Genomic DNA, 25,054 nt, shown 5'->3' on the forward strand with positions numbered 1-25,054 from the left:
AGAATTTGAATTCATTTTCTCTAAGCCCATCGCGCGACGAATTGAGTCTCTCCAAACTCTCCTCCTGCGTTGTTTGATTGTGGGAAGTCTGTAACACTAGCTCTGCTGAAGACACAGCTAGACTTTTGCCTTGGCAGGACAGAGGGAGATGGGACCTTGGAAACCCAAGAGTTAATTCCACACAAATAAATATCACTCCCTCTCCCATGGAGGTCTCAGAGAATTCTTTTCCTTTGGCACTCCAAGAGCTCCACTTTCATCAGTAACCAGTGGGGACCCAGAAGGCACCCCACTGATAACAGTTCAACTACACCTGTGTTCCGGGTGTTCTTCAGCCCGAGGGCATTGACAGTCCCAAAAGTATTTGTTTAAGAAGGAAGAAAGGAAGGATTATCCTATGAATACAGTCAAGCATGCATTATGACATTTCAGTCAATGACAGACCCCATATTCAAGGATCCTATAAGATGATAATGGAGCTTAACAATTCCTATCGCCTAGAGACATCATAGCTGTTATCAAGTCTTAATGTCTTATCTCGGTGCATTACTGTTTTGTGCACTCTCAGTCTATCAGTAAAACTACAAATGCCTGAGGGGCACTCACCTGCTCCCCCACCCACAGACATCCCCTCCACCCACCACCACTGGCCCTTTTAAACCATTGTTACTACTGGCCCAACCCTGTGGTTCTTATTACATTGCAAGACACCCTTCAGCGATAACATTGGGAAAGTTTGGAGAGAAAAAATAAAAGTTTATTACTTATAGGCCCTGGAGCACTCAAGGAACACCAGGGGGCACACAGCAAGATGAGAGGGAAATAAGGAGGGAGAGAGAGAGAAAGAGAGAGAGAGAGAGAGAGAGAGAGAGAGAGAGAGAGAGAGAGAGAGAGAGAGGAAGAGAGAGGGAGAACACCTGGGATTCTATTTTTATTGGGGTCAACAGCGGGGTGTTATCAAACTCCAATATGTGAGTCCATTTGCCTTCCTGCTTTGGCCAAAAGAAGGTGAATGAGCAGGAGTTTCAGTGGAAAAAAGGAAGCAGTTTACTTGGATTGATGTCAGTCCAGAGTTCAAGTGAGCTCATGCTCTCAAAGACCCAGCTTCCAGAGGGCAGGTAACTTGCACCTTACCTAGGGCAAAATCACAGGACACCATGGATTTGGGTTTGGTGTGGTTAGGAGCTGATTAGTCCAAGGTGAACTAAAGATAGCAAATCATTTCTTCAGCCCTGGGATTCCCTACAATGTTTCCCTCTCTGGTTTCATGGAGAGGGAGTTGAGGGAGGTCATTCAACCTGAGGGCTCAGGAGCTAAGACATAACTTAGGTCAAGGCATATCTTCAGCGAAACCGGTTTGGCTCAGTGGATAGAGTGTTGGCCTGTGGACTGGAGGAGGACCCAGGTTCGATTCCAATCAAGGGCAAGTACCTTGGTTTCAAGCACATCCTCAGTAGAGGGTGTGCAGGAGGCAGCTGATCAGTGTTTCTATCTCTCTATCCCTCTACCTTCCTCTCAGTAAATAAATAAATAAATAAATAAATAAATAAATAAAAAGACATATCTTCAGCCTGCCAGAGGCTCAGTCTTCTGCTTCCTCAGGGGTTGCTGATTAGGGGAAAGGCTAGGTCTGTGAGATGTGCAGAGGAAAAATGAATTTTAAAGCCAAGGCTACGAATCAAATCAAAATTATGAGGATCCTTGGTGTAGGGGCCCTAGGATTTCATATTAATTTAAAACATAACAGAGAACATTTAAAAGGTGGGGAGAAAAATAAATAAGTAGTTCAAATGGTCAGTTACAGAAATCAACCAAAATCTCTAAAACAAAGGAGCCTATTTCTATAATGATTGGCAGGGGAGAGGGGGCAGGGCGAGGAAGGGGATGTTTACCTACCCTGGTGGCTGGCAAATGGTTTATTTGAAATGGACACCAGCTTTGTTTGCTTGTTTTTAAATATATTTTATTGATTTTTTCAGAGAGGAAGGGAGAGGGATAAAGAGCTAAAAACATCAACGAGAGAGAAACATCGATCAGCTGCCTCCTGCACAACCCTTACTGGGGATATGCCCGCAACCAAGATACATGCTCTTTACCAGAATCAAATCTGGGACCCTTCAGTCCACAGGCCAACGCTCTATCCACTAAGCCAAACCGGTTGGGCTGGACACCAGCTTTGAAGTGGACGCCTCGGTAATCGATGCTTAGCTCAAGCGCTTGCATTACAAATGGAAAGCCCAGAGTCAGGGTGTGCACTGCATCACTCCTGTGTTTGTGGTGATGCTGGTGTAAACAAACCTACCTACCGCATTGTGCTGTCCATCCTATAAAAGTGCAGTTACAGTAGCAGGCTATCCCGTCTACATTTGTGTCAGTGCCCTCTACGATGTTGGCACAAGTATGAAATCGCCTAACGACACAGTTCTCATTATGTGTCCCTGTCATTAAGCAGCACATGACTGTATCCTGTTCCTAACCCAACATTCACTCATTAAATGCATCGACATCTACTCAGGAGTTGAGTATTTTTAATTGAATGGGAGCTCCAAGCTATTTATTTCCACCTTATAAAGTTCACTTAATCAAATTCTTATTGGGAGTTAGTTTAGTCTCTTTCCAGAATCTACAGTAGTTAACAAATCCATGGGGACCAGGGGAAGGGAAGACCAAAAGATGCCTGTCCATTTATTCAGGGAATGGAGGTATCCTGGCTTCTCCTTTGCCTGGTATGAATCGACTCCACTCAGAAAGAATACACAGCTCCAAAGTAAATGTCACTTCAGGATAAAACTTAGTAACTAGAGCCTGAACACACACACACACACACACACACACACACACCACCTCATTTATTCTCTCACCTTCAGAGCTTAGGTGTTTGTTTCTTTTCTTTTCTTTTTTAATATATTTTTATTGACTTCAGAGAGGAAGGGAGAGAGAAATAGAAACATCAATGGTGAGAGAGAATCAAAAATAAAATAAAGTCATTGTCCATCCCTGGCCGGTGTACTAAGTGGTTAGAGCCTGGGCCCAAACACTGAAAGATCTTGAGTTTGATTCCTGGTTAAGGGCATGTATCCAGGTTGCAGGTTTGATTCCCTTCCCTAGAGGCAACCGATCCGAGTGCCTGTCTCACATCGATATTTCTCTTCCCCTTTTCCTCCTCTCCCTTCTTCCCTTCCACTCTCTCTAAAAAATCAATGGGGAAAATATTCTCGGGTGAGGAGTAACAACAACAAAAAAAGCCATTGCCCATTATTCAAGGAGATCAGAATGTACGTGGGAGGTACCAGGTTCTATCCCACAATAGGGTGCAAGGATTTATATTTTCATTTATGCATGGAAAAGGAACACAAAGATAATGACTTTAATCCACTTCATGAATATCAAAGAAAGTATATTCTTCTCCAAGCTCTGATGGGGGGAGGATATTTTACTCTTTGCCTCTCCCTAATCCTCTCCTGGCAGATATGTTGATACAAGCACTGGCAGCCTGCCCACACTGCCAACTCAAATAGATCCCTAAGAATAGCACGGGAAAGGATATAGTGGACTAGAGTTAGCGACAAACACTCCATTCTCAGGAAAAGGCTCTCAGCCTTGTCTGACCGTCCTTACATGAAGAGCAAGCTGGATTTAATGCTCAACACTTTTAGGAAAGTCTCAATATTGACTGATTGCTTGATTCATTTCAATGGAATAAGGTTACATCAGTGTTATCCACATAAAAAGCATTTATTACCTGAGCCTTATGCTGTCCTGTAATGCAGAGAAAACAGGTTTTCTGCAACTTGGTAATCTATGACATGACTCAGAACACTGATATGGACAACTTAAATGGAGTACAGACAGCTGAGCAAATATTAAAGAAGTCTGTGAATTAATAATTTCACAGTTTGTGCCAGTAGAGTGAGTACACAACGTTTACTGAGAATATTGACAGGAAACCTTGAGGAGTGTATGCTGGATGAAGGCTATGGAGAATTCACAACCTGTTCACTAATTAATTGTCATGCAATCTAGCAAGCTGATCAAATAAAGCTGGCTTTCCACAATGTATTCAATACCTGATTTGGAGATTTGAAATTTCCCCCAAAAGTCAAGGTCCCATGAGCAGTCTCAGAACAGCTATATTACTCATTGTTGGCTAAAGGCAGTAGCTGTAGCAGCTCTAAGCCTTTTTTAAATTAAGGGAAAGTTAGTAGAACTTAAATTAAAGTTAATAAAACTAAGCCTTTTTTAAATTAAAAATTAGTAAAATTAACTTTTTTGTTTTCTCTGTTCCTTTGTTTCAACCAAGCAATCAATGAGAAATAATATCTGTAAAACATTCTGTAATGAAAGAACTTTTTTTCTGCTGTGTCTTTAGAATCTCACAACAGACTTGGTGAAGAGGGTATTATTAAGATACCTATTTTATATCGATAGATGAGGTGCAGATGAGTGAAGTAAATTTTCTGTATAATTGGGGTACAAATGCTCCTTACAATTTCACTGTAAGATAGTTTAAGATTAAATTTATAGTAGATAGCAAGTACTGTACTTTGAACCTTATTATTCAAATGCTTTAGAGGTAAGACATATCTACCAATCAATCGATAATTGTCTAATCCTAGTAGCTGGCAATGCTATATTCCTATATATGCTGTATACCTTTACACAGAATTATATAATTGTCTCCGGACTCAATAAGCTTACAACCTATTTACAAAGCAAGTTTGTGAATGTCCTGTGGACACTTAGAAAAATGAAAATTAATAAGAATGGGCCTGGCCCTAACCGGTAATTGCCTGGTTAGAGAAGACTCAGTCAAGACTAAATGCAAGTGAAACTGAAAAGATGCCAAAACTGTGACTAAGAATAAGGACAGCGGGGAGAAGGTAGGGGATCCCATGAGAAGGTGAGAGTGTGTTAATGAATGTGGAAATCAGGGGAGGGGAAGTAGAGTTTGCCTCCCCAAAATGTGTCTTCTTGGGATATTTATTACTTTAAGTTGGTTCTTTTTAAGAAACAAAGGGACTCAGAAAGGACCTTTGAACCTCCCCCTTACCTAAACAAACTCAGAAAAACCTGCTTAAAGGAAGGAAGCGATCACCTTAGCACAGGTGTCTGCAACCTAGGCTCCAGAGCCGCATGCGGCTCTTTTGAAGCTTTGCCGAGGCAGGGCCGACAGCAGGGGGGGCGAGCGGGGAGCTGTATCACTTACCTTTGCTGAGCTGGAACAATCAGAGTGGCTGGAAAAATTACATTTTATGGTAGACATGACAGCACATCTAAGCACACTAAATTCAACCCTTCAGGGGAAAGGAGGCACAGCCCTGCACATGCTGGAGGAGGTTTTGGCATTCGAGAGCAAGTTGACAGCGTTTGTCAAAGATTTACAGAGAGGTACACTGTCTCACTTTCCCTCTTTGAGAGAGTTCAAACAAAGTCATGATACGATAAATTTGGAATATTTGAAGTCTGCAATCACCACAATGTAAAGTTCGTTTGGGAAACGATTCTGTGAGTTCAGAGAGGAAAAAACCACTTTATCCTTCCCTGTCACTCCCCTGGCGATCGATCCATCCCTGTTGAAAATGACTGCATTTGCAGGTGTAAGTCAACCTGATCTTGAGATGGAACTGGCTGATACAGCCGACAAAGATATATGGGTGTCCAAGTTCAAATGCTTGACCGCTACTCTTGAGGATGTTGCCATTCTGGCTCAGAATCATAAATGGAGTGATATTGAAATCCTTCCCAAACAGGACAAACTTGTATTCGAAACATGGAATGCCATCCCCAACACTTATATAAACATGAAAAAGTATGTATTTGGAGTCCCGTCGATCTTCGGCTCCACATATGTATGTGAGCAGGTCTTCTCCAACATGAACTATATTGAAAACAAACATCGATCACGCCTCACAGATGACAACTTGCAAGCCTGTGTGAAAATGAAGGTAACGTCTTACAGTCCTGATGTGCAGACACTGTGCACTGAGGTTCAGGAGCAAAAATCCCATTAACCAGGTAAATGAAATATTTTAATTAGCTATTAATTTGCAAAAAGATATTTTACATTGTTAAGTGAAAAAGTCCTTTTTTCTTCAGATTGACAGCTAACTGCACGATCCGGTATATAGCATTAAGGCAAGAAACAATATATGCAGTGTTATATTTGTTTTAAATATCGCAATGGTTTTGCAGCTCCCAGGTTTTTTTTTCCTTCGGAAACGGGTCCAAGTGGCTCTTTATGTAAGGTTGCAGACCCCTGCCTTAGCATCATAGTAAGACCTAAAGTGTGACAGTCAGGGGGAAGCCACGCAAAGTGTGTTTGTTAGACTTCCCTCTGTGTCCCATCAGTTCCGGGTGGCCAGAAAGAATTACTTTATCTTATTTTTGCTCTTTCTCATCTACTAGTGAACTGCATACTTTCCCTTAAAAATTCCAGACCCCTGTCTCCCTCTTGGTAGATCTGAATGGCATATAAGCCTCAATTGCCCAATGTTTCCTGGGGTCCCATTATTCTTAGCGAACCCCTATATATACATATGTAAATTTAGTTATTTTCTCCTGTTCATCTATTTCATGCTAGATTATTAGACCAGCCAAAAAAATATAGAAATAAGAAATTATTTTTTCACTGCCACACTAGAAAACAGTGAAACAGGAAGGAGTGGTTAATTTGTCCAGGCAGCATCTAGCAGGGGGCCTTAAATACGAGGAAGGAGGGAATGGGACACAAGTAGACTTACTTGTGAATACATTAAACACAGTTTATTATTGTGTTATTATTTATTAATTGTTGTTTGGGGTTGGGGTTTGTTTTTTTTAATACAAACAGCTGTTAACCTACTTTTGCCTCACCCTGTATAGGGTATTTATTTATCTAAGTTTAAAAAATACCTCTAATTCAGTGGGAATATATATATATATATATATATATATATATATATATTCCGTCTACCTGTTGTGTTTTTTCCTCAGGTCTGATATCACTATTCCAATTCAAATTTTTCAAATTAAACGAAGATGAAGCGTTTAACACATTATATTGCATGTTTCTTAATATTTACGTTGGTTAAAAAAAGAAAAGAAAAAAGAAGCCGGGGGGGGGTTCAAGGCTTTGAGTTAGTGTCCTGCCCAGGTGTTAGCAAAGTTCTTTTCATTTCAACAGCCACCTGCGCTTTTAAAGCACACCGCACGGTGGACTACGCTTCCCATGAGCACACAACGCGAGAAGCCCATGAAGTGCATTGTGGTACTTGTAGTCTTCGGTGACTTCCCAGCCCTGGAATCCCGCTCCGATTTTCCGGGCTGGTGGAGTCCAGGAGCTACCAATTAACTGGGGCCATGTCGGTGACGCCGTGGCCCAACCGGGAAAGCCCGTGTGAGAGCATCGCATAAGGATTGGCCAATCCCTGACCCCGTGGGCGGGGCAGGGAGGAGGGCGGGAAGACCGCGGCGATTGGGCAAGGAGCCCGTGGCGGCAGGCGGGGATTGGCTGCGCTCTGGGGCAGTGGGGCCTGGGAAGGGGTGGAGCCAGAGACGCGAGCAGGAAGAGCCCGGCGGCGGCGGTGTCGGCGGCAGAGTTGGTGGCGCCAGAGGCGAAAGCGACAGCTCCCGGGGTTGGCGGCAGCCCCGAGAGCAGGATGCGGGTCCGGGTCGGGCTGACGCTGCTGTTCTGCGCGGTGCTGCTGGGCACGGCCTCGGCGTCCTCGGGTCAGTATCTGCCCACCCTGGGTCGGAGGCCAGGAGCCACCGCCCCCCCGGCCTCCATCCCGGGCAGGGCCTTGGGGGCTAGGGCTGGAGACTCCACTCTCTCCGATCTCACCTGTCAGCCGCCGTGGGTCCTTGGGCTTCGGTGGGCCTGAGCTAGAGAGGGTGGTGAGGGGACTGGAGAAGGGAGGGGAAGCAAGGGCGGTCCCCGTGCCCACACCTCTGCTCACTGAGCGAACTTTGCAGGACTCCTCGCGGGTGGGGAATCGACTCCTTGGGAGGGAGTGCCGCCGCTGGTCAGACCCGCAGGGACACGGGAGGTGCCCCCCTCCCCGTCCCCCCCGGAGCTCGCTCGGCTCTCGGGTGGACTGTGTGCTGCATCGGGTCTGACAGACACTCCGGCTCGGGGAATCTGTCAATTAGGTGTTTGACACCCAAGGCAGAGCCAGGTGCACCAAAGCCAGGAGAGGTTGACAGGGGTGTGCGAGCACCTGAGACGGTCCTCCGTCTCTTTGATTAATCACGAAAACCTTTGATATAATTGTGTTCATTCCCTCCCCCTTTTAAAAAGGAGTATTCCCAAGAAAGTGTTTTTTTACCTCAATGTCACAGTGTTTCTGAGTTGTCTCATGTTTGTTGACAATAATTTTATGATTTGGGGGGAATCATGGTCCCTATACATTTAAAAAGGATTGCAACTAATTTTAACTTTATAAAAAAAATCCTCACCCGAGGATATGGTTTTGATTGATCTTATAGAGGAGAAGGGAGAGGGAAAGAAACGGATAGGTTGCTCCCCCCACTCCTTACACACCATGGGAATAGAACCCACAACCTTTGGGTGTACTGGACGAGGCTCCAACCAACTGAGCCATCCAGCCAGGGCCTACTTTTAACTGGTATGTAGATATAGAAATCCCTGTGATTTTACAAATTAGCTGATTTATACTCTGGTTCTAAAAATAATTATTTTTTTCTTTTAGTACTTCAGTCCCCCTACATCTGAAAACTTCTGTTTTGAAAGTGTGTTTGGTAAAGAAACACTTAGTGTGTCTAAGTGTTGGGAAATAATTAGTACAGTAAAGCTTTTGAATTTTAATCAGTTTTCGTTGACAAGACAGCTGTTCTGTGGCTTGAACATTTTTTTTAGAACAAGGCAGGGTATAAATGTCAATCCTTTTTTTCAACAGAAAATTTCCCAGATGGTTAGTTGAATCCCCAAATTGTCTGCCCTAGTTGTAAGTCAATGCCGTAACGTCATTCTGCTTCTAAAATAAGAGGCCTAAACCTAAAATTCTATCCATAATGTGGTTTGAGATACCATTTCAAAAGCAACAAGCATATGCTAGTTATGTGACTGCCGACATCACGCTTTGAGGTCTGGCAACCCCCCCCCCCCCCCCTTTCATCAATAGTTTGTTTTAAGGACCAAATCTTTAAAACTTGACGTAATTCTTGGAGCACTGCTAGCAGTTATTAGATCAAAGGAAGTATGAAAGCAAACTACTTGCTGTCCCATGGTAGAGTACTTGATGGACCATGGACCGCCTGTATGAGAATTGCTTGTAGAGGTTTGTAAAAAATGCAGTTTTATGTCTGGAACAGGCCAGGGTGTCTGTAGTTTTTCACAAGCTTCACAAATGATTCTTTACACTAAACTGTGAGGACTGCTAGTTAAAGAGCATGTGTATATCCTTGTGAATTCAACTTGCAGAACTTGGAGAAAATGAAAGCATACAGACACCTTCCTGCATCTTCCTTTAGTTAGATTTTACATAGTTAGAGCTCCATGTGCGTGGAGATGATCCTTGAAGTCAATTCACCAACACTTGGGACTCTCAGTATGTTATCATAGAAAACTGTTAATACTGAAGTGCTAACCCTTTGGGTTGTGTTGATGTAAGTTCAAGAACTGTCTGCTGTGATTTCACTCATAGTTAAATTGTGTCAAAACATTTCTCTGGTAGAGGCAGAGAACTAAATAATGTAAGATGTGCATATTGACAGATAATAAAGGCATCCCTGGGCTGATAGAAAGTGCAAATATCCTAAAATATTTATGTGAGAGAGTTTTAGAAATTGAGAGTTACATGGATTTTCAGTTGACTTCTTTTTATTCATTAAATTGCTTATTTATATGCACTGTCAGATTCATTTTTAGTTTAGATTTAAAGAGTTGTTTCTAGTTAAAAATCTGGGTTTGGGTTATAATTTTGTGTTGATTTAAAAAGTTTGAATGTTATTAATTACCCAGAAGAAGTTGCATTTATTAGCAAGTGGACTATGATGATCAGCCAACAAAAAGAATTTTGATCCTATCACTGTCCGTAGCTATTCCCTAATATCTTGCTTTAGATGCATGTATAAAAATGATACTTTTATGGGAAATGTTTTATTTTCTCTGTGAATAAATACATTTTGAAGAAGGATATTGAAGAGGTATTTCTCCTTTATTTTCTCAAGATAATAGTGAAAAGTACTGTAAACTTTTCTCACTTAGAAATACATGTTTTCTTATTTTTGGCAGGAAGAGGCAAATGGTTTCCTTTTCTCTCTTTGGGCCAAAACCGTTTCAGAGTCTTTTACATTAGGTTCATTGCTGGGTATTTCAAGTAAGAGTTGTATTAATACCATACATCCAGAGAATAGATTAGAAATTGCAGAGGATGTTTCATTTTTCTTCAAAAATACTGTGAGTCAACAGGGCAGATGGTATTATTCTTTGGTACAGTGAGGAAAAGGAGTCTGAGAAAGTTTGCCATATTGAACCACATGGATAAAATCAATATATAACGAAGCCAGGTTTTGAACCCAGGTCTCCAGGCTTCAGAATAGGAGTAATTAAGAATCAAGAGTATCCTATAATAGAATCCGCATAGATTCAGTGGTAAAGCAGAAAACAGGATGTCTTTTTGCACCAAACTCTTAAGCTTTTCTGTTTGAAGGTGTATCCGTGTAATTTACATGACAAGTTAGAAAATGAGTTTGTAATCATTACTTTCCCCGAAAGAATATACTTGATACTTTGCAGTGTTGTTAGCTAATAAAATAAAAATGAAAATTGATCTTTTTCAAAGGAAGGTGTACGATTACTAAAGTAATGCAAACCATTATATTTTGGATGTGAAACTGTTGAGTGAGAAATCCGAAACTCCTCGTTGAATCCCTTTGCAGTTTTCTTGTTGCTTGATGTCTGTGTTCTGATAAAAAGCATTACTATTTTTGTGTTATTGATGCATAACTTCAGTGTCTTTAATCCTTACCTGGTTTCTACATATCAGAATCTTTAGGTTATAAGCAACTTCTTTAAATGCGTTATGCGAGTAGATATATCAGTTTGAAAGAGAAAATAGCTTATCCTTTAAAACTACCATCTGGGGTAGCTTCTCCCACTTTAGTAAAGGAGAAAGAATTTTCTTATTTGCCAGTAACCTTAGTATCTATTCCTGTTTGTGAAGAGAAAAGAGAAAGAGAGAGAAGCATGATGCAATTCACATGAAATAACCCTGTTGTCACCACAAGTTTCCATGTCTGTTAGAGTTCAGAAACACATTAATGCCTAATAGCTTGTAGTATCTCAAATGTATATGTCTTAAAATTTATTTATAGGTATCTGTATTATTTAGTGACCTGTTGTGACGGATACTAAATTTAGTGATTAAGAATTCCAGATAATCTAAAGTTTTAGTATTTAGTAATATACCATATATATTTGCATATTCAATGTCTGCTCTTCATATATATTTGCATATTCACTGTCTGCTCTTGATTTATTTACTATCTAATGTTTGTGATTAATTGAATACATTCACACATACAACTTCAATATATAATAGAGATGAATTTTTTCCCCTTTATCCAAATATTTGTTGAGAATGGAATTTGAACCATATGTTAGAACTTGGGCTTTGGGTGATAATTGTGAAGAAGTTAGCATGCAGGATGATTATTAATTAACTAGAGTTCAGTGCATAGATTCATGCACCCATGAACTGGTGGAGTTCCTCTGTCTGTCCAGCGGGAATCCGGCCGAAAACAACTCCTGACATCACCTGAGGGGTCCTGGATTGCTAGAGGGTGCAGGCCAGGCTGAGGGACCCCACTGGTGTGGTGCACGATTGGGCGGGAAAGGACCACGGGAGAACTCCAAGGCATGTTCAGCCTGTCTTGCCCAATCCTTATCAGCTGGACCCTGGCAGCAAGCTAACCTACTGGTCAGAGCGTCTGCCACATCATAGCGACTAGTCAAACAATCAGACATTTAGCGTATTAGGCTTTTATTATATAGGATTGATATCACTACCTAAATGTATGGGCACTGTGGATTAAGACATGCTATATCCTCTTCTCCCCCCTCTCCCTTCCCACAGAATGAAAACATATGAAAGGTAATCTAAAACAGTGATATGAAAGAAGCTGTAACTTAAGCTTCTTTCAATTGACAGCACTTTTGTATATGACATAACCTCACTAATAGGCTTTTTTCAAATATTCAAAAGAAACCAATATTGTGAAATAGAGTTATGTGTTTTGTATATAATTTTGAGTTGTTTATAATTCTTAAAGGTTAGCTCAGTGATAATACAAATTCTAAAACATGTTTTTGTTATATCTTAGAATTACAGGTTATGAATAATATGACCATATGAAGTAAAGATATATGGCAACTCTAACACGAAATTTTCTAGTAAAAATCACATGGTCTTAAGACATTTTGTCTACTGGTTAATTTCTCATATAACTTATGGAACAGGCAAAACTGAAGCTCATTCCTAGCTAAAATTATGTAATTTTAAGAGTGAAAAAGGAAGCTTAGAGATCCTTTATTTGTTAACTGGCCAGAAACACAAAGACCAAACATTTGCATACGGGCATGGAGTTGTCACATGTGTTTACATAAGAACAAGCCCTATCGAGTTTTCTCAGTGGTTAGAGCATTGGCTCTTAGACTGAAGGGTTGAAGGTTTGATTCTGGTCAAGGGCACAGCACCATCCCCAGACCCCATGTCTCTCTGTCTCTCCTCCCACTTCCACTCTCTCTAAAAATAAAAATAAGAATCAATGGGGGGAAAAATTATCTGGTGAGAATTAACAAACCAAAACAAAACAAAACAAAAAGGACAAAGAATAACCAGTGACCAGAATAGAAGTAATACCAGGAAAACACAGAATAATAGAAGGAGAATTAATGTAATTGGGCAAAGCCAAAGCAGCAGGTGTGAATTTGGGGAAAAAGGTATAATTAGTGGCTGGGTTCATTGTCTATTTAATATAAGCTGTTGATTTCTTAATAAATACGTTTATCTTTTTTAAAATATATTTTATTGATATATTACAGAGAGAAGGATAGAGAGTTAGAAACATCGATGATAGAGAAACATCGATCAGCTGCCTCCTGCACACCCCCTACTGGGGATGTGCCCGCAACCAAGGTACATGCCCTTGACCAGAATCGAACCTGGGACCTTTCAGTCCGCAGGCCGACGCTCTATCCACTGAGCCAAACCGGTTTCGGCAATAAATACGTATATCTTTTGTGAATGAATGCATGATAGTATGATGATACTTTTTACCTGTATCTGGTTATCTCTTCAGTAAAATAGTACACAACTATCTCAGTATACTAACTCTACTGTCAAATAATAATAATAGTTCTTAGGGCACATCTTTAGTAGTCTTAGTGAACAATAAAGTGCTAATTGGCATTAACATAAGCTGGTGTAACTCCAGATTCTGAGCAGAGGAAAAGAATAGAATCCTGAACCACAAAATCAGAGACTGATTTTTATAAATTTAGTAACTCTCAGCAGTAGTCTGAGTATATACAGAATAACTGGATGGTATCCTGAAGTATCTGGTTGTGGTGTGGTAGTTGTTGGTCTTCCTACCTGTATAACGGATCAAGCAAATTTTTTTCCTGGAAAAACGACCATCTCACCCCCTTTTTCTCCTCTCATGTAATCTTTTCTGAACTGTTGTTGAATACAGCCAGCTTTAGATAATTCTAGTTTTATTTATCCAGTGCCTGATTATTATTTGTTGTACTTACCAAATGCTTTCTTTTCATAATACCTGTGACTTCCCAACAAGAAAGATGACCAAGTTGTCTTAAAAATTTTTTTACAGATGATGAAAGCAGCCAGGATGAATCCTTAGATTCCAAGGTATGTACGAACATTTGCATTGACTCATATTTGATGCCCGATTTAAAACAAAGGATATGAAATCTGTATGTTTTGAGAAACAGAATTGGATTTTTTTTTTTTTTTTTTAAGAAAAAGAAAAGATAGCAGGTGTCAATATATAGTTCTAGTTCTTCGGTAAGAAAAAACCCACTGACCTATGGGAGAGAAAATAATAAATATTTCCATTAAGAATGTTGGTTATTAGGTTTAATTTCAACTTGAATGTTCCCAGATGTGTGTGTGTGTGTTTGTGTATGTGAAAGAGCCTAAAGGCTCTTATTGCCTAAAGAGAGATTGATTTTATTCTTTTAATGTTTAGTTTTTTAAATTTTGAAGACTCTCTACCATTTATTTCTACTTATATCAATGTTTTTAAAGAATCTGTTGAATTATGCACTTAAATTGCTTGATTGAATGGTTAATGCTGATTATTATGTATTCAAGTAGACCAACCAGTTATGATCCCTGATCTCTAGATTAGAGGAAATATAGATAAGAAACAGGAAGTTTTAGAACCGGGCTATCATAAGGGGAATTATAAGATAACATTGGGAGCGTGTATGGGAGGATCCTAACCCAGACTTTAGGACTTAAGAAATACTTCCCATCCCTGGCCAATATGGCTCATTTGGTTGGGTGTCATCCTGTGGTCCTGTGCACTGAAAGGTTTCTGGTTCAATTCCTGGTTGGTGCACATGCCCAAGTCGTGGCTCAGTCACTCCTTCCCTTCCTCCCTCCCTCCCTTAAACAGGCTACTGGTATGTGTGTCTTTTTATGTTAGGTTTCCACTTTGCACGGTCTACCCCTTTCCCATTCAGCTCTTTGACTTATCTGTGTTATTGTCTCTTTAGCAGAAATACAGCAGCTCTTTGATTCAGGAAAAAAAAAAAAATCAATTAGAAAAAAAAAGGGCTTTCTGGAAAAAGTAACATCTCAGTTGAAATTTGAAGAGGCAGAGTTAGGCAGGTGATGCAGACAATGTGATGAACACCTACAAAAACCTATAGAGATGAGCAAGTATGGCACATTCAGGGAGCTGAAGGAGAGATATCCATATTATAAAAGTAATGGTCAAGTTGGATTGAAGCCAATTTTGGTACTGTTGATAACTAAAAATACTCTCTGTTCTCAGACTTCTTTGCCATCAGATGAGTCAGTAAAGGACCACAGCACAGCAGGCAGAGTAGTTGCTGGTCAGATATTTCTTGATTCAGAAGAGCCAGAATTGGAATCACCTATTCAGGAGGAGGAAGACGGCCCCAGGAGCCAAGAAGGGGAAAGTGGCACAGAAGAAGTCAGCTTTTTAGAATCTTCAAATCCAGAAAGCAAAGATTATGAAGAACCAACGCAAGTACGGAAACCAGGTAGTCTGACATTTTCTTGGCTTTCGTTTGATTTACGAATGAGATTTTAAAGCTAGAGTAAAAGATGCAGAAATCTGGGTTTACTGATTATTAACCACATATAATGTATAAAATTTAGTTTTACAAGATTTTCACCTATCAAAGTTATTCACTTAACAGATTTGACCCACTCTACATTGGCCAAATTCAATAGTTAAAATTGCATTTTTATTAACTAGAGGCCTGATGTATGAAAATTCGTGCAAGAGTAGGCCTTCCTTCCCCGGCTGCCTGCATCCAGGACCCGGGCTGCTTCCCTCCTCTAACTGCCCGCAGGCACCCGGGACCCCGACTGGCTTCCCTCGGCCCGGCTTTGTCAGGAATGATGTCTGGTCTAATTAGCATATTATCCTTTTATTATTGTAGATATTCTACCCTGTTTCCCCGAAAATAAGATAGTGTCTTATATTGATTTTTTTCTCCCAAAGTTGCGCTAGATCTTATTTTCAGGGGATGTCTTATCTTTCCATGCGCTAGGTCTTATTTTCGGAGGATGTCTTATTTTCGGGGAAACACGGTAACATTTATTTTTGGACCCCAGTATGTAATAATATGTGAGAATGGTACACACATTAGAAACTCAGGAAGGATTGTCTAACATGCTACTTTGGTTATTTTCAGAATTGTGTTAGGATTTTTACTGCTGTAACCTTTTCAGTCATCCTAGGAAGTTTGATTTAGGTATTTATTCCACTGTAATTGAAGCTTACATAAACTTTAATTCTCTTCTAACTTTCACCTTGACACCCTCTATTTTTTAATTTAAAACATATATATCACAGCAATGTGTGTCCACTATACACTGTCCCTCCACCCTTCTATCATTTTGTTTAAAGATCACTGCTAGCTGATCATCTCTCATCGATGTTTCTAACTCTCTATCCCTCTCCCTTCCTCTCTGTGAAAAATCAATCAATCAATCAATCAATAAATAAATAAAAATAAAAATAAATAAAGATCACTGCTATACCCATTTATTATTTTATTGTTAGTCACTTTCAGGACTTGATTGAGATTTTTATCTTTTAAAAATATAATTTTTAGTTATAAAAATTCCATAAACATTAATAGAAAAACCAATCTAAAATTTTTTAAATATATTGATCCCATCAACTAGAAATAACAGCTATTAACATCATGAAGAATTAATTACTCTTGCCAGTATAAGATGTACGGTTTTAAGACTAAATTGGATCAAATTTTATATACTACCCTGTTTCCCCGAAAATAAGACAGTGTCTTATATTAATTTTTGCTCCCAAAGATGCGCTAGGTCTTATTTTTAGGGGATGTCTTTTTTTTTTTTTTAAATATATTTTATTGATTTTGTACAGAGAGGAAGGGAGAGGGATAGAGAATTAGAAACATCGATCAGAGAGAAACACACCTCCCACTGGGGATGTGCCCGCAACCAAGGTACATGCCCTTGACCAGAATCGAACCTGGGACCCTTCAGTCCCCAGGTCGACACTCTATCCATTGAACCAAACGGGTTAGGGCTGAGAGATAATTTTAGATGTTTCTTGTGAACATCTATGAAAATTTCCTGAGAATTGGTTCTTAAAAGTGAATTTGATGGACTAAATGTAAAATTTTAAAAGACATTTGATACATATTACTAAATTGATCTTCAGAAAAATAAGTTGGTTTGCTTCCTTTGAAACTACCTTTTTAAAAAAAAAATTTTTTTAATTGATTTCAGAGAGGAAGGAAGAGGGAGAGAGAGACAGAAACATCAATGAGAGAGAATCACTGATCGGCAGCCTCCTGCACGCCCCCACTGGGGATCAAGCCCACAACCCAGGCATGTGCCCCCGACCGTAATCGAACCTGGGACCCTACAGTCTGCAGGCCCACGCTCTATCCAATAAGCCAAACTGATCAGAGCGTGAAACTAACTTTTATTCCTGTATCTAGGCCAGCTATCTATTACCATTTTAAAATTTGGGCCAAGTATTATAGTTTAATTCATTCCTTTTTATTATTTATCTTTTCTTTAAATAATTTGTATTTTTCAATTACGGTTGACATGCAACATTATATTAGTTTCAGGTATGCAACCCAGTGACTAGACATTATATAACTTACTAAGTGAGCAATCTTAAACCAATATGCTGCAAGGATTTTTAAAATGTGCAATACCTGACCTCTTTTCTCTCAGATAGTCAAATAAAAAATGACAACAGCCAACACAGCAATAGCCATTCAGTATAAATGAATCAAAATTATACCTTTTTTTTTTTTGGTCAGATTGGCAAAAAATACATTTTTTGTGTGTGTGCCCCAGAATTTTAGTAATTATTGCCATGAGATGAAAAGGGTTGAAAAATCTCTGTACTAAGTGATCATCCTGATAAAACTTGTATCCATCTGACACTAAACATAGTTATTACAATATTATTGTCTATATTCCCTATGCTATACTTTACATCCCCATGACTATCCTGTAACTACTAATTTGTTCTTCTTAATCCCTTCACCCTTTTCACCAATCTTCCCAACCCCACTCCCATCTAGCAACCATCAAAATGTTTTTTGTATATGTGAGTCTGTTTCTGTTCTGCTTCTTTCTTTAAGATTCAGTTGTTGGTAAATATATTTATTGTCATTTTATTGTTCATACTTTTTTCGTATAAATATTTCATATTTATTGTTCATACAATATTTTATTGTCATTTTATTGTTCATACTTAAAAAAAATTTTTTTCCTTCTCCCTCTTAAAGAAGAACTTTTAAAATTTCATGTAATACTGGTTTGGTGGTGATGAACTTTAGCTTTTTCTTGTCTGGGAAGTTCTTTATATAAGCTTAGATTCTATGGTAGTTTTGCTGAGTACAGTAATCTTGGTTGTAGGATCCTTGCTTTTTATCACTTTGAATATTTCTTGCCAATCCCTTCTGGCCTGCAAGGTTGAGAAATCATCTAACAGTCGTATAGAAACTCCCTTCTAGCACTAACTGCTTTTCTCTTGCTGGCCTTAAGGTTCTCTCTTTGGCTTTAACTTTTGTTATTTTAATTTTGATGTGTCTTGGTGTGGGCCTTTTTGGCTTTGTCTTGTTTGGGACTCTCTATGCTTTCTGGAGACTTGTAAGTCTATTTCCTTCAGGTTATAGAAGGTTTCTGTCATTTTTTTTTTTTTTTAACATAGGTTTTCAATTTCTTGCTCTCTTCTTCTGGCACCCCCAGGATGTGAATATCGGCTTGGGGACTGATTGAAGGGTCCTAAGTTTGATTCCAGTCAAGGGCACATGCCCAGATTGTGGGCTCGATCCCCGGTTGGGGGCGTGCAAGACGCAGCCGATCAGTGATTCTCTCTCATCTTTGATGTTTCTAACTCTTTCTTTCCCTCTCCCTTCCTCTCTGAAATCAATAAAAATATATTTTAAAAAACAACAACAACAGCAAAAAAAAAAAAAAAACCTAAAAAAAAGAACTTTCCCTCATCAACTATTTGGTTACTCTGAAATATAGTCCATACAGGGAAAGCAGGATAAATGCTTGATTCTTTTCCTTGAAATATTTTTAAATAATAAATTGGTGTCCTAGCAGCCTCTAAAAGAAACAGTGAGCATGTTTTTGTTTGTTTTGCTTTGCTTTTGAGCATCATTACAAATTCATGGGTTTTATATGCGTATGCTTCATTCTATTGACCAATTGGACTCATGGGAATCAGATCAAACGTGACTAAGATTTTTGAAGATACAGTGATCACAACACTGTGTGCAGAAGTTCATGGCAGCCAGAGCTGCTCCCAGGTCCTGTGTTGCTTCAATTAGGATGCACTCTGGCCCAGATTTCAACTTGTGAGGTCTCTAAGTGTGGAGTGTGACTTCAGCCAAAGAAAGGTGTTTCAGTTTTGAAATATCTCCCGTTTGTTCTTTAGCAACTGCATAGCTTGTGTGAAATTTTCTAGGAAATCATGCCTTATACTACTAGTAAATACATACATCTCAGGTTCATCTCAATGAGCACGAAAGCATTCCATGAGTAAGGCCTCCTGGTAGTATAAACCTGCGAAAGCATTCCATGAGTAAGGCCTCCTGGTAGTAAAAACCTCTGGTGTGCTTGCCAGAAGGTCTCTTGTTAGCACGTTTCTAAGATGATTTAATTGTGCCAACTTTCTGTTTCTCTGTTTCTTGGGCAGTAAAAGGAGAGAATGGGTTGCAGGTCTGCTGCTAGCCCTCTCTACCCAGTAGGGTTTTTGCTTCTTTTGTTTGTGTCTCCTTTCCCTGATGCTGAAAATCTTGGTACCTAATGATATTAATCTTATATTGCTTTATCCTAACATCTATGTATCCATAATTATCTACAATAATAAAAGCATAATATGCTAATTAGATCAGACAGCTGAACAACCTTCCAATGAAGCTGTAGCTGCGAGGGCCGAGCCTCTTACATGAATTTCATGTATCGGGCCTCTGGTGTATCTATAGTTAATAACAATGGCCACCTTGCCACTAACAACAGGGACACTGAATGTAGTTTAAAATTCCTTTATAGTTCTTTTGTTTTTAGTATATATTTTACTAGGTATTTGTAATAGGGTATTTTTAAATCACTTGAATAATTTTGTGTAGTTATAGCAACAATTTTATAAAAATTTAGACTCACTTGTTTTGGTTTTTAAGTAATTACTTTATTGTTTTATTTAGACTTTTATTAATGTATTATTAATACATGAAAAAGCTTATGTAACATAAATTGCATAGGCATGGCTTTGTGTGGTTGCAGTCAAACCACATTGGAACTGGGTTTTATGGCAGTTGCTTCTAGGCTTGCTTTCTTTGTCAGCCTCCCAACCACGTCACTGCCATATTGCTTCTCCTAAGAAAGCTCAGCTTCCTATCTGGTGCCCCTGCCCCTGCTTTCAGCCTCCTCACCCCCACTCCCCACTGTCTGATCTTTCTGCCTGTTGAGGAGCCTCCAGTGGCTTCCTGCCACATGCAGAACAAACTCAGCTCCTCACCTGTACTAATGAGGCCTTCCGTGATCAAGCCCCTCCTCTCTCTCCAACTGCGTTTTCCACCGCTCCTCTTCACTCTCAGGATTCCAGCCACACTGCCTTCTTGCTGTGTCCTGAACAGTTTAAGTTTATTCCCAGTTTGTGGGGGATCTCCAAGACTGCAACTCTCTAGAAAGACTCACAGGATTCAGTATAGAGTGGTATTTACAGCTTTGATTTATTACAGCAAAAGAATACAAAGCAAAATCAGCAAAGGGAAAGGTGCGTGGAGTGAAGTCTGGGGAAACCAGACACAGGCTTAGGGGCCTCTGCGAGGGGAGTCACAGTACATGCTGATTTCCCCAGCTACAGGTGACAACCCAGGTGAAATGTTGTTTGCCAGGAAAGCTTGTTAGAGACCAAGTACTTGGAGTTCTTATTAGGGGCTGGTCACATAGGCACTCTGTGTTTAGTACCTATATACCAATTGTCAGACCTCCAGAAGCAAAGCAGGTGCTCAGTGTAAATCGCATTGTTTGTGTCGTTGGGGTGAGCCACTCTTAGCCGTTAGGGCAGTGGGAGTCCTTCAGAAATCTAAGCTCCCAGACACCAGCCCAGGGCCAGCCTTGTAAGCAGGCCTCTTCAAGATGGGAAGTCTAGGCCCGCTGTGTCAGGTCTTCTCTGCACAGTCAGCCCCGTGGTGTGGTCATTGGCCAAGTTGTCTTCACAGTGAAGTCATTATCGATAAGACCCAGAAAGCAGAGCGAGGCCGACCTGCAGTAATAACTTCAGTTATGCCCTTCCAAGTCCTGGACTTAGCCAGTTAACAAATGCCACTGATCATAAAGATGGCTTCCTCAGGTTTCTGTGTTAACCTTTTTACCTGGCCCTAAGTGTCCATTCAGGCCTAGCTCAGCTCTGGCTGTAAGGTGAAGCTGACCGGAAAGCCTCCCAGGGCTTTGGTGGTGTCGTGGTGGTCAGGGTGCACGTACAGAAGCACTGTCCCAGAGGGCTGTGGGGTAACACTGGAAACGAATTAGTAAGCAAATTAGTTGGGACACACAAGCAGGACACACTTGAGGCAGTGCAATGTGGCTTCCCATCCTTGGTGTCTTTTCCTAGGGTTTCCAGTACAAATAATTTAGTCCTTGGTTTCAGAGAGACCGCCAGGCAGTTCCAAAAGGTTTTGTTGTCCAGGACACCAGTTCATACATCTCAGGACTGTGGACCACATCGGGAGGTTTCCGTTTGGAGAGGGCAGGGGCCGGGCCACCTCCTGCCGCCCGCCTTGTAGTCAGCCCTGCGGCACGTGGTCATGGGCTCCGCAGGCGGAGCGCAGAGCACTCTCCACAGCTGGGAAAGGTGCACAGGAGCTTTCCTTCAGGGAAAGGGAGGCGTTCCCGGAAAAAGTTTTAAAAAACAAAGATCATAATACCGTCTCCCCTCTCTTGTGCTTCTCCAGGTGCAGAGGTTTAGGTTTATTTTCTTTGGTTGTTGCCAAATCATTGTTTCCATTCAGTAATCATAATTTTATGTTGTTGTTTTTTCACAATCATCCCCTACTCTCACCAGACCTTTCATCTGGAGGGGTAGTGTGCAAGAGGGACCAAACACCTTCACCACAGAAAAACATTTCTATACAACTTAACTAGAAAGACATCATGTTCAGGAATTGTTCAAGACAGAATCCTGAATTCTTAAAAAATTTCAATATCAGCTTACATAACCTCCTTCCCCTTATCCAGTGAGCAGCCTAGAAAAGGTCAAACCCTCTTTGAAATATGTTTTTATTGAAATATGTTTTTCATAGAGAGGAAGGAAGAGGGAGAGAGGGATAGAAACATCAATGATGAGAGAGAATTGATCAGCTGCCTCCTGCATGCCCCGCACTGGGGATCGATCCTGCAACCCAGACATGGGCCCTGTCTGGTAATCAAACTGGGACCTCCTGGTGCATGGGTCAGTGCTCATCCACTGAGCAACACTGGCCAAGTACGTCAAGCCCTTTCTGAGGCGAGCTGCAATGAATAATCCAATTGCACTAAGGTGAGTCCACTAGGGGAAAGGTGAGGGCAGCAGAGTCAGGTAATCAGCTGATTGTTGCAAACAGCAGCTCACCAGGAGAGCCAGACACAAGGACCCCTCCACCCCACAGTGAGACATGTTCCCGAGGGGGTTAGGAGCCTTTTCATCCTGTCACCCGTGAGTGGAGGGTCACAGCCCCTGAGAGGCATCCTCTCCCAGCTTGCAGCTTTGGGCAGGTCACAGGTTAAGTCAGTCTCTGTCGGAACATACAGCTGGTCAGCAGCTTGATTTCAGATGGTCCCAGCCAAAAGCACGCCCTGTCCTGTGGACATTTGTATGTGGCTCAGACAGTGTAGCCCAGCATTCTTGATTTCCTCTCGGTGTAGGCCCCACAGAGAGGGGACCTAATGTGCAGAGGTCACTCACTGCCTGAGTTCTGTTTATCGAGCCCAGACCTGCTTTCAGTTCCACTCACGCCGAGGCTGGAAGCCTATACCAGACAGTATCAGCTTGCACCTTAGACTCAAGCCCAGACAGTATCAGCTTGTAGCTTAGAATCAAGCCCAGGCACTGAGGATCTGTAAGTTCAGGATTCTGTTAAAAGCCAGAGGCTTTTCTACGGCAGCACCAAAGCAAGATACTGCAGGGCCAGAAGTCCCCGTGGCAGTATCTTTCCTGCACCCTTTAGCCGGGTCTTTCTTTGAGTCCAAAATGATCCACTCACAAACCTGTGCATCTGTCTCTAAGATTCAGACTTCTGCCTTCACAAGCACTCACTCGCAAACTAAATCTGCTTTTTAGAACTTCAAACGTGTATTTCCATCTGTGGATCACCTCTCTTTCTTCATGTGTCCCTCTTGCCAGAGGCTCCAATAAGCAGAAGTCTATATCATCCATTGTGTGGGAGAGTGGAAATGTCCCCTCTTTTTCCTCATTATTCTGGCTGGTCTAGTCAAATTGAGATGAGACAGATTAATAGGAGAAAATAATCACATTTATTATTTATGTACATATGGGGTTTTGTAAGAATCTGGGAAGGATGGACAAATGGAGCAGTTGAGACTTACATATCATTTTGAGCTAAGGAGAAGGGGGGCTAGAATAGTAGTTTGGAATTCAAAGGGAATATAGGCAATTCACAGGTAGGTGGAAAGGAGCAAGTATTTTGGTGAACAAATTCTTGCAGGGCCACCCAGAAATAGTGGGGCAAGGAGGGGAGTCTAGCAGATTTGGCTGGGTTTCTCCCTGTCTGCCTCACTTGGTTCTTATTACGCTAAGGTGATCTTCTATAAAGTCCTGCAGCAGGAATTTTTAAATCTCAATTCCTTTAGGCAGGTAAGGAGTAGGAGGAGGTTAAAAGGCTCTTCTTGAGTCTTTTTGTTTCTTAAAAATAACCAGCTCGCCCTGACTGGTTTGGCTCAGTGGATAGAGCGTTGGCCTTCAGACTGAAGGGTCCCAGATTCTATTCCAGTCAAGGGCATGTACCTTGGTTTCGGGCACATCCCCAGTGGAGGGTGTGCAGGAGGCAGCTGATCGATGTTCCTCTCTCATCGATGTTTCTAACTCTCTATCCTTCTCCCTTCCTCTCTGTAAAAAATCAATAAAAAATATTTTTTAAAAATAATCAGCTTAAATTATATCTCAGAAAGGCATATTTTGGGCTAGCAAACTCTGCTCCTCCTCAGTTACTGAAACTTATCCTACTCCCAATACTCATAGAGTTTAAGTTACAACCACCCAGCAGTAGCAAAAGCATGGAAGCTGTGTCCCTGACACATTTTTCTGTGCAGCTTTCCCTGATCAGGATTATTCCTCTGGCATATATGGGATTACAAACATTTAACATTTTCTATCAATTTTTACTATACATTCAAATGTAATAGCCACAAAATACAGAGCCACTGCAATTTCCCCCCTTTCTCCCCCATCATTGCAAATTTACTTAAAACTTTAACACTTGCTGTGTTAGTTAGCATCACAGCAGCCAGGGAAGATTGGGCTGGAATGCAGGGGAGGAAGGACAGTAGGGAAAACTGCTGCAGCTGGGAGAAAACTGCTGGAATGTTACCTCCCTCCCCTTTTTTTCTGGTGTATCTAAAATTTGGCTCCAGCCCTAGGACCTAATTTAACTCCCTTCCCCTCACCACTACTCCCCACCCCCAGTTTTAACATTTTGACCTTTCACCTTTGGAAATTTGACGGGGAGTGGGTGGTCCTTTCTCCTATTCCAAGAAGAGAACAAACCCAAAGGCATCACCACTTTAACCAGGATGGCCCAGAGCAGCTGGGAGCCCAGCGAGCCTGCTCTCCTGGAGCTGGATCTGTTCTCAAGTTCCACAAGTTACTTCTCCCTCTCACACACACAGCGCTCCGCTGCTGCTGCTGCATGCCGAGGTGACTCCATACCCACCAGGAACCCAAAATTCATCATACCCTGCCCTTATCCTTCCTTTCCCAAACCGCTCGCACTGGATTTCAGTGAGTTAGGGTCAATTAATGTTGGGGGTCCCCAAGACCACCCCTAGGTTCAGTGATTTGCTGGGAGGACTCAGCATATAGTTGTACTCATGGCTGTGATTTATTATAGTGAAAGAATACAAAGCAAAGTCACGATGAGGCAAAGTCCAAAGGAAGCCAGATGCAAGTTTCCAGGGAGAGCCTTTGGACCCAGCAAAGTGCCGTGGCACAAGTGACAGCACAGGAAATGTTCCCTTCCAGAGGCTCATCAGTGACCCAGCACTTGGAGTGTTTAATGGAGACTAATCATGTAATCACTCTCTGTCTAGCATGTACC

At 41.1% G+C, this 25,054-nt stretch overlaps 1 protein-coding gene across 3 annotated transcripts in view; it reads left to right on the forward strand.

Annotated features, from left to right (window-relative positions):
- Positions 1–7,521: 7,521 nt before the first annotated feature.
- Positions 7,522–25,054, forward strand: part of SEL1L (SEL1L adaptor subunit of ERAD E3 ubiquitin ligase) — a 54,691-nt gene continuing 37,158 nt past the window's right edge. For all 3 annotated transcript variants that reach the window (XR_006740452.1, XM_036429792.2, XM_036429800.2), the window contains exons 1-3: positions 7,522–7,707; positions 13,831–13,868; positions 15,022–15,253. Coding sequence is in view for 2 of the 3 variants with exons in the window: in XM_036429792.2 (XP_036285685.1) it covers positions 7,638–7,707; positions 13,831–13,868; positions 15,022–15,253 (340 nt within the window). In the remaining variant the exon portion in view is untranslated. The remainder of the gene's footprint in view (positions 7,708–13,830; positions 13,869–15,021; positions 15,254–25,054) is intronic.

Source organism: Pipistrellus kuhlii, unplaced genomic scaffold (assembly GCF_014108245.1).
Source record: "Pipistrellus kuhlii isolate mPipKuh1 unplaced genomic scaffold, mPipKuh1.p scaffold_m20_p_1, whole genome shotgun sequence".
NCBI classification, from domain to species: Eukaryota; Metazoa; Chordata; class Mammalia; order Chiroptera; family Vespertilionidae; genus Pipistrellus; species Pipistrellus kuhlii.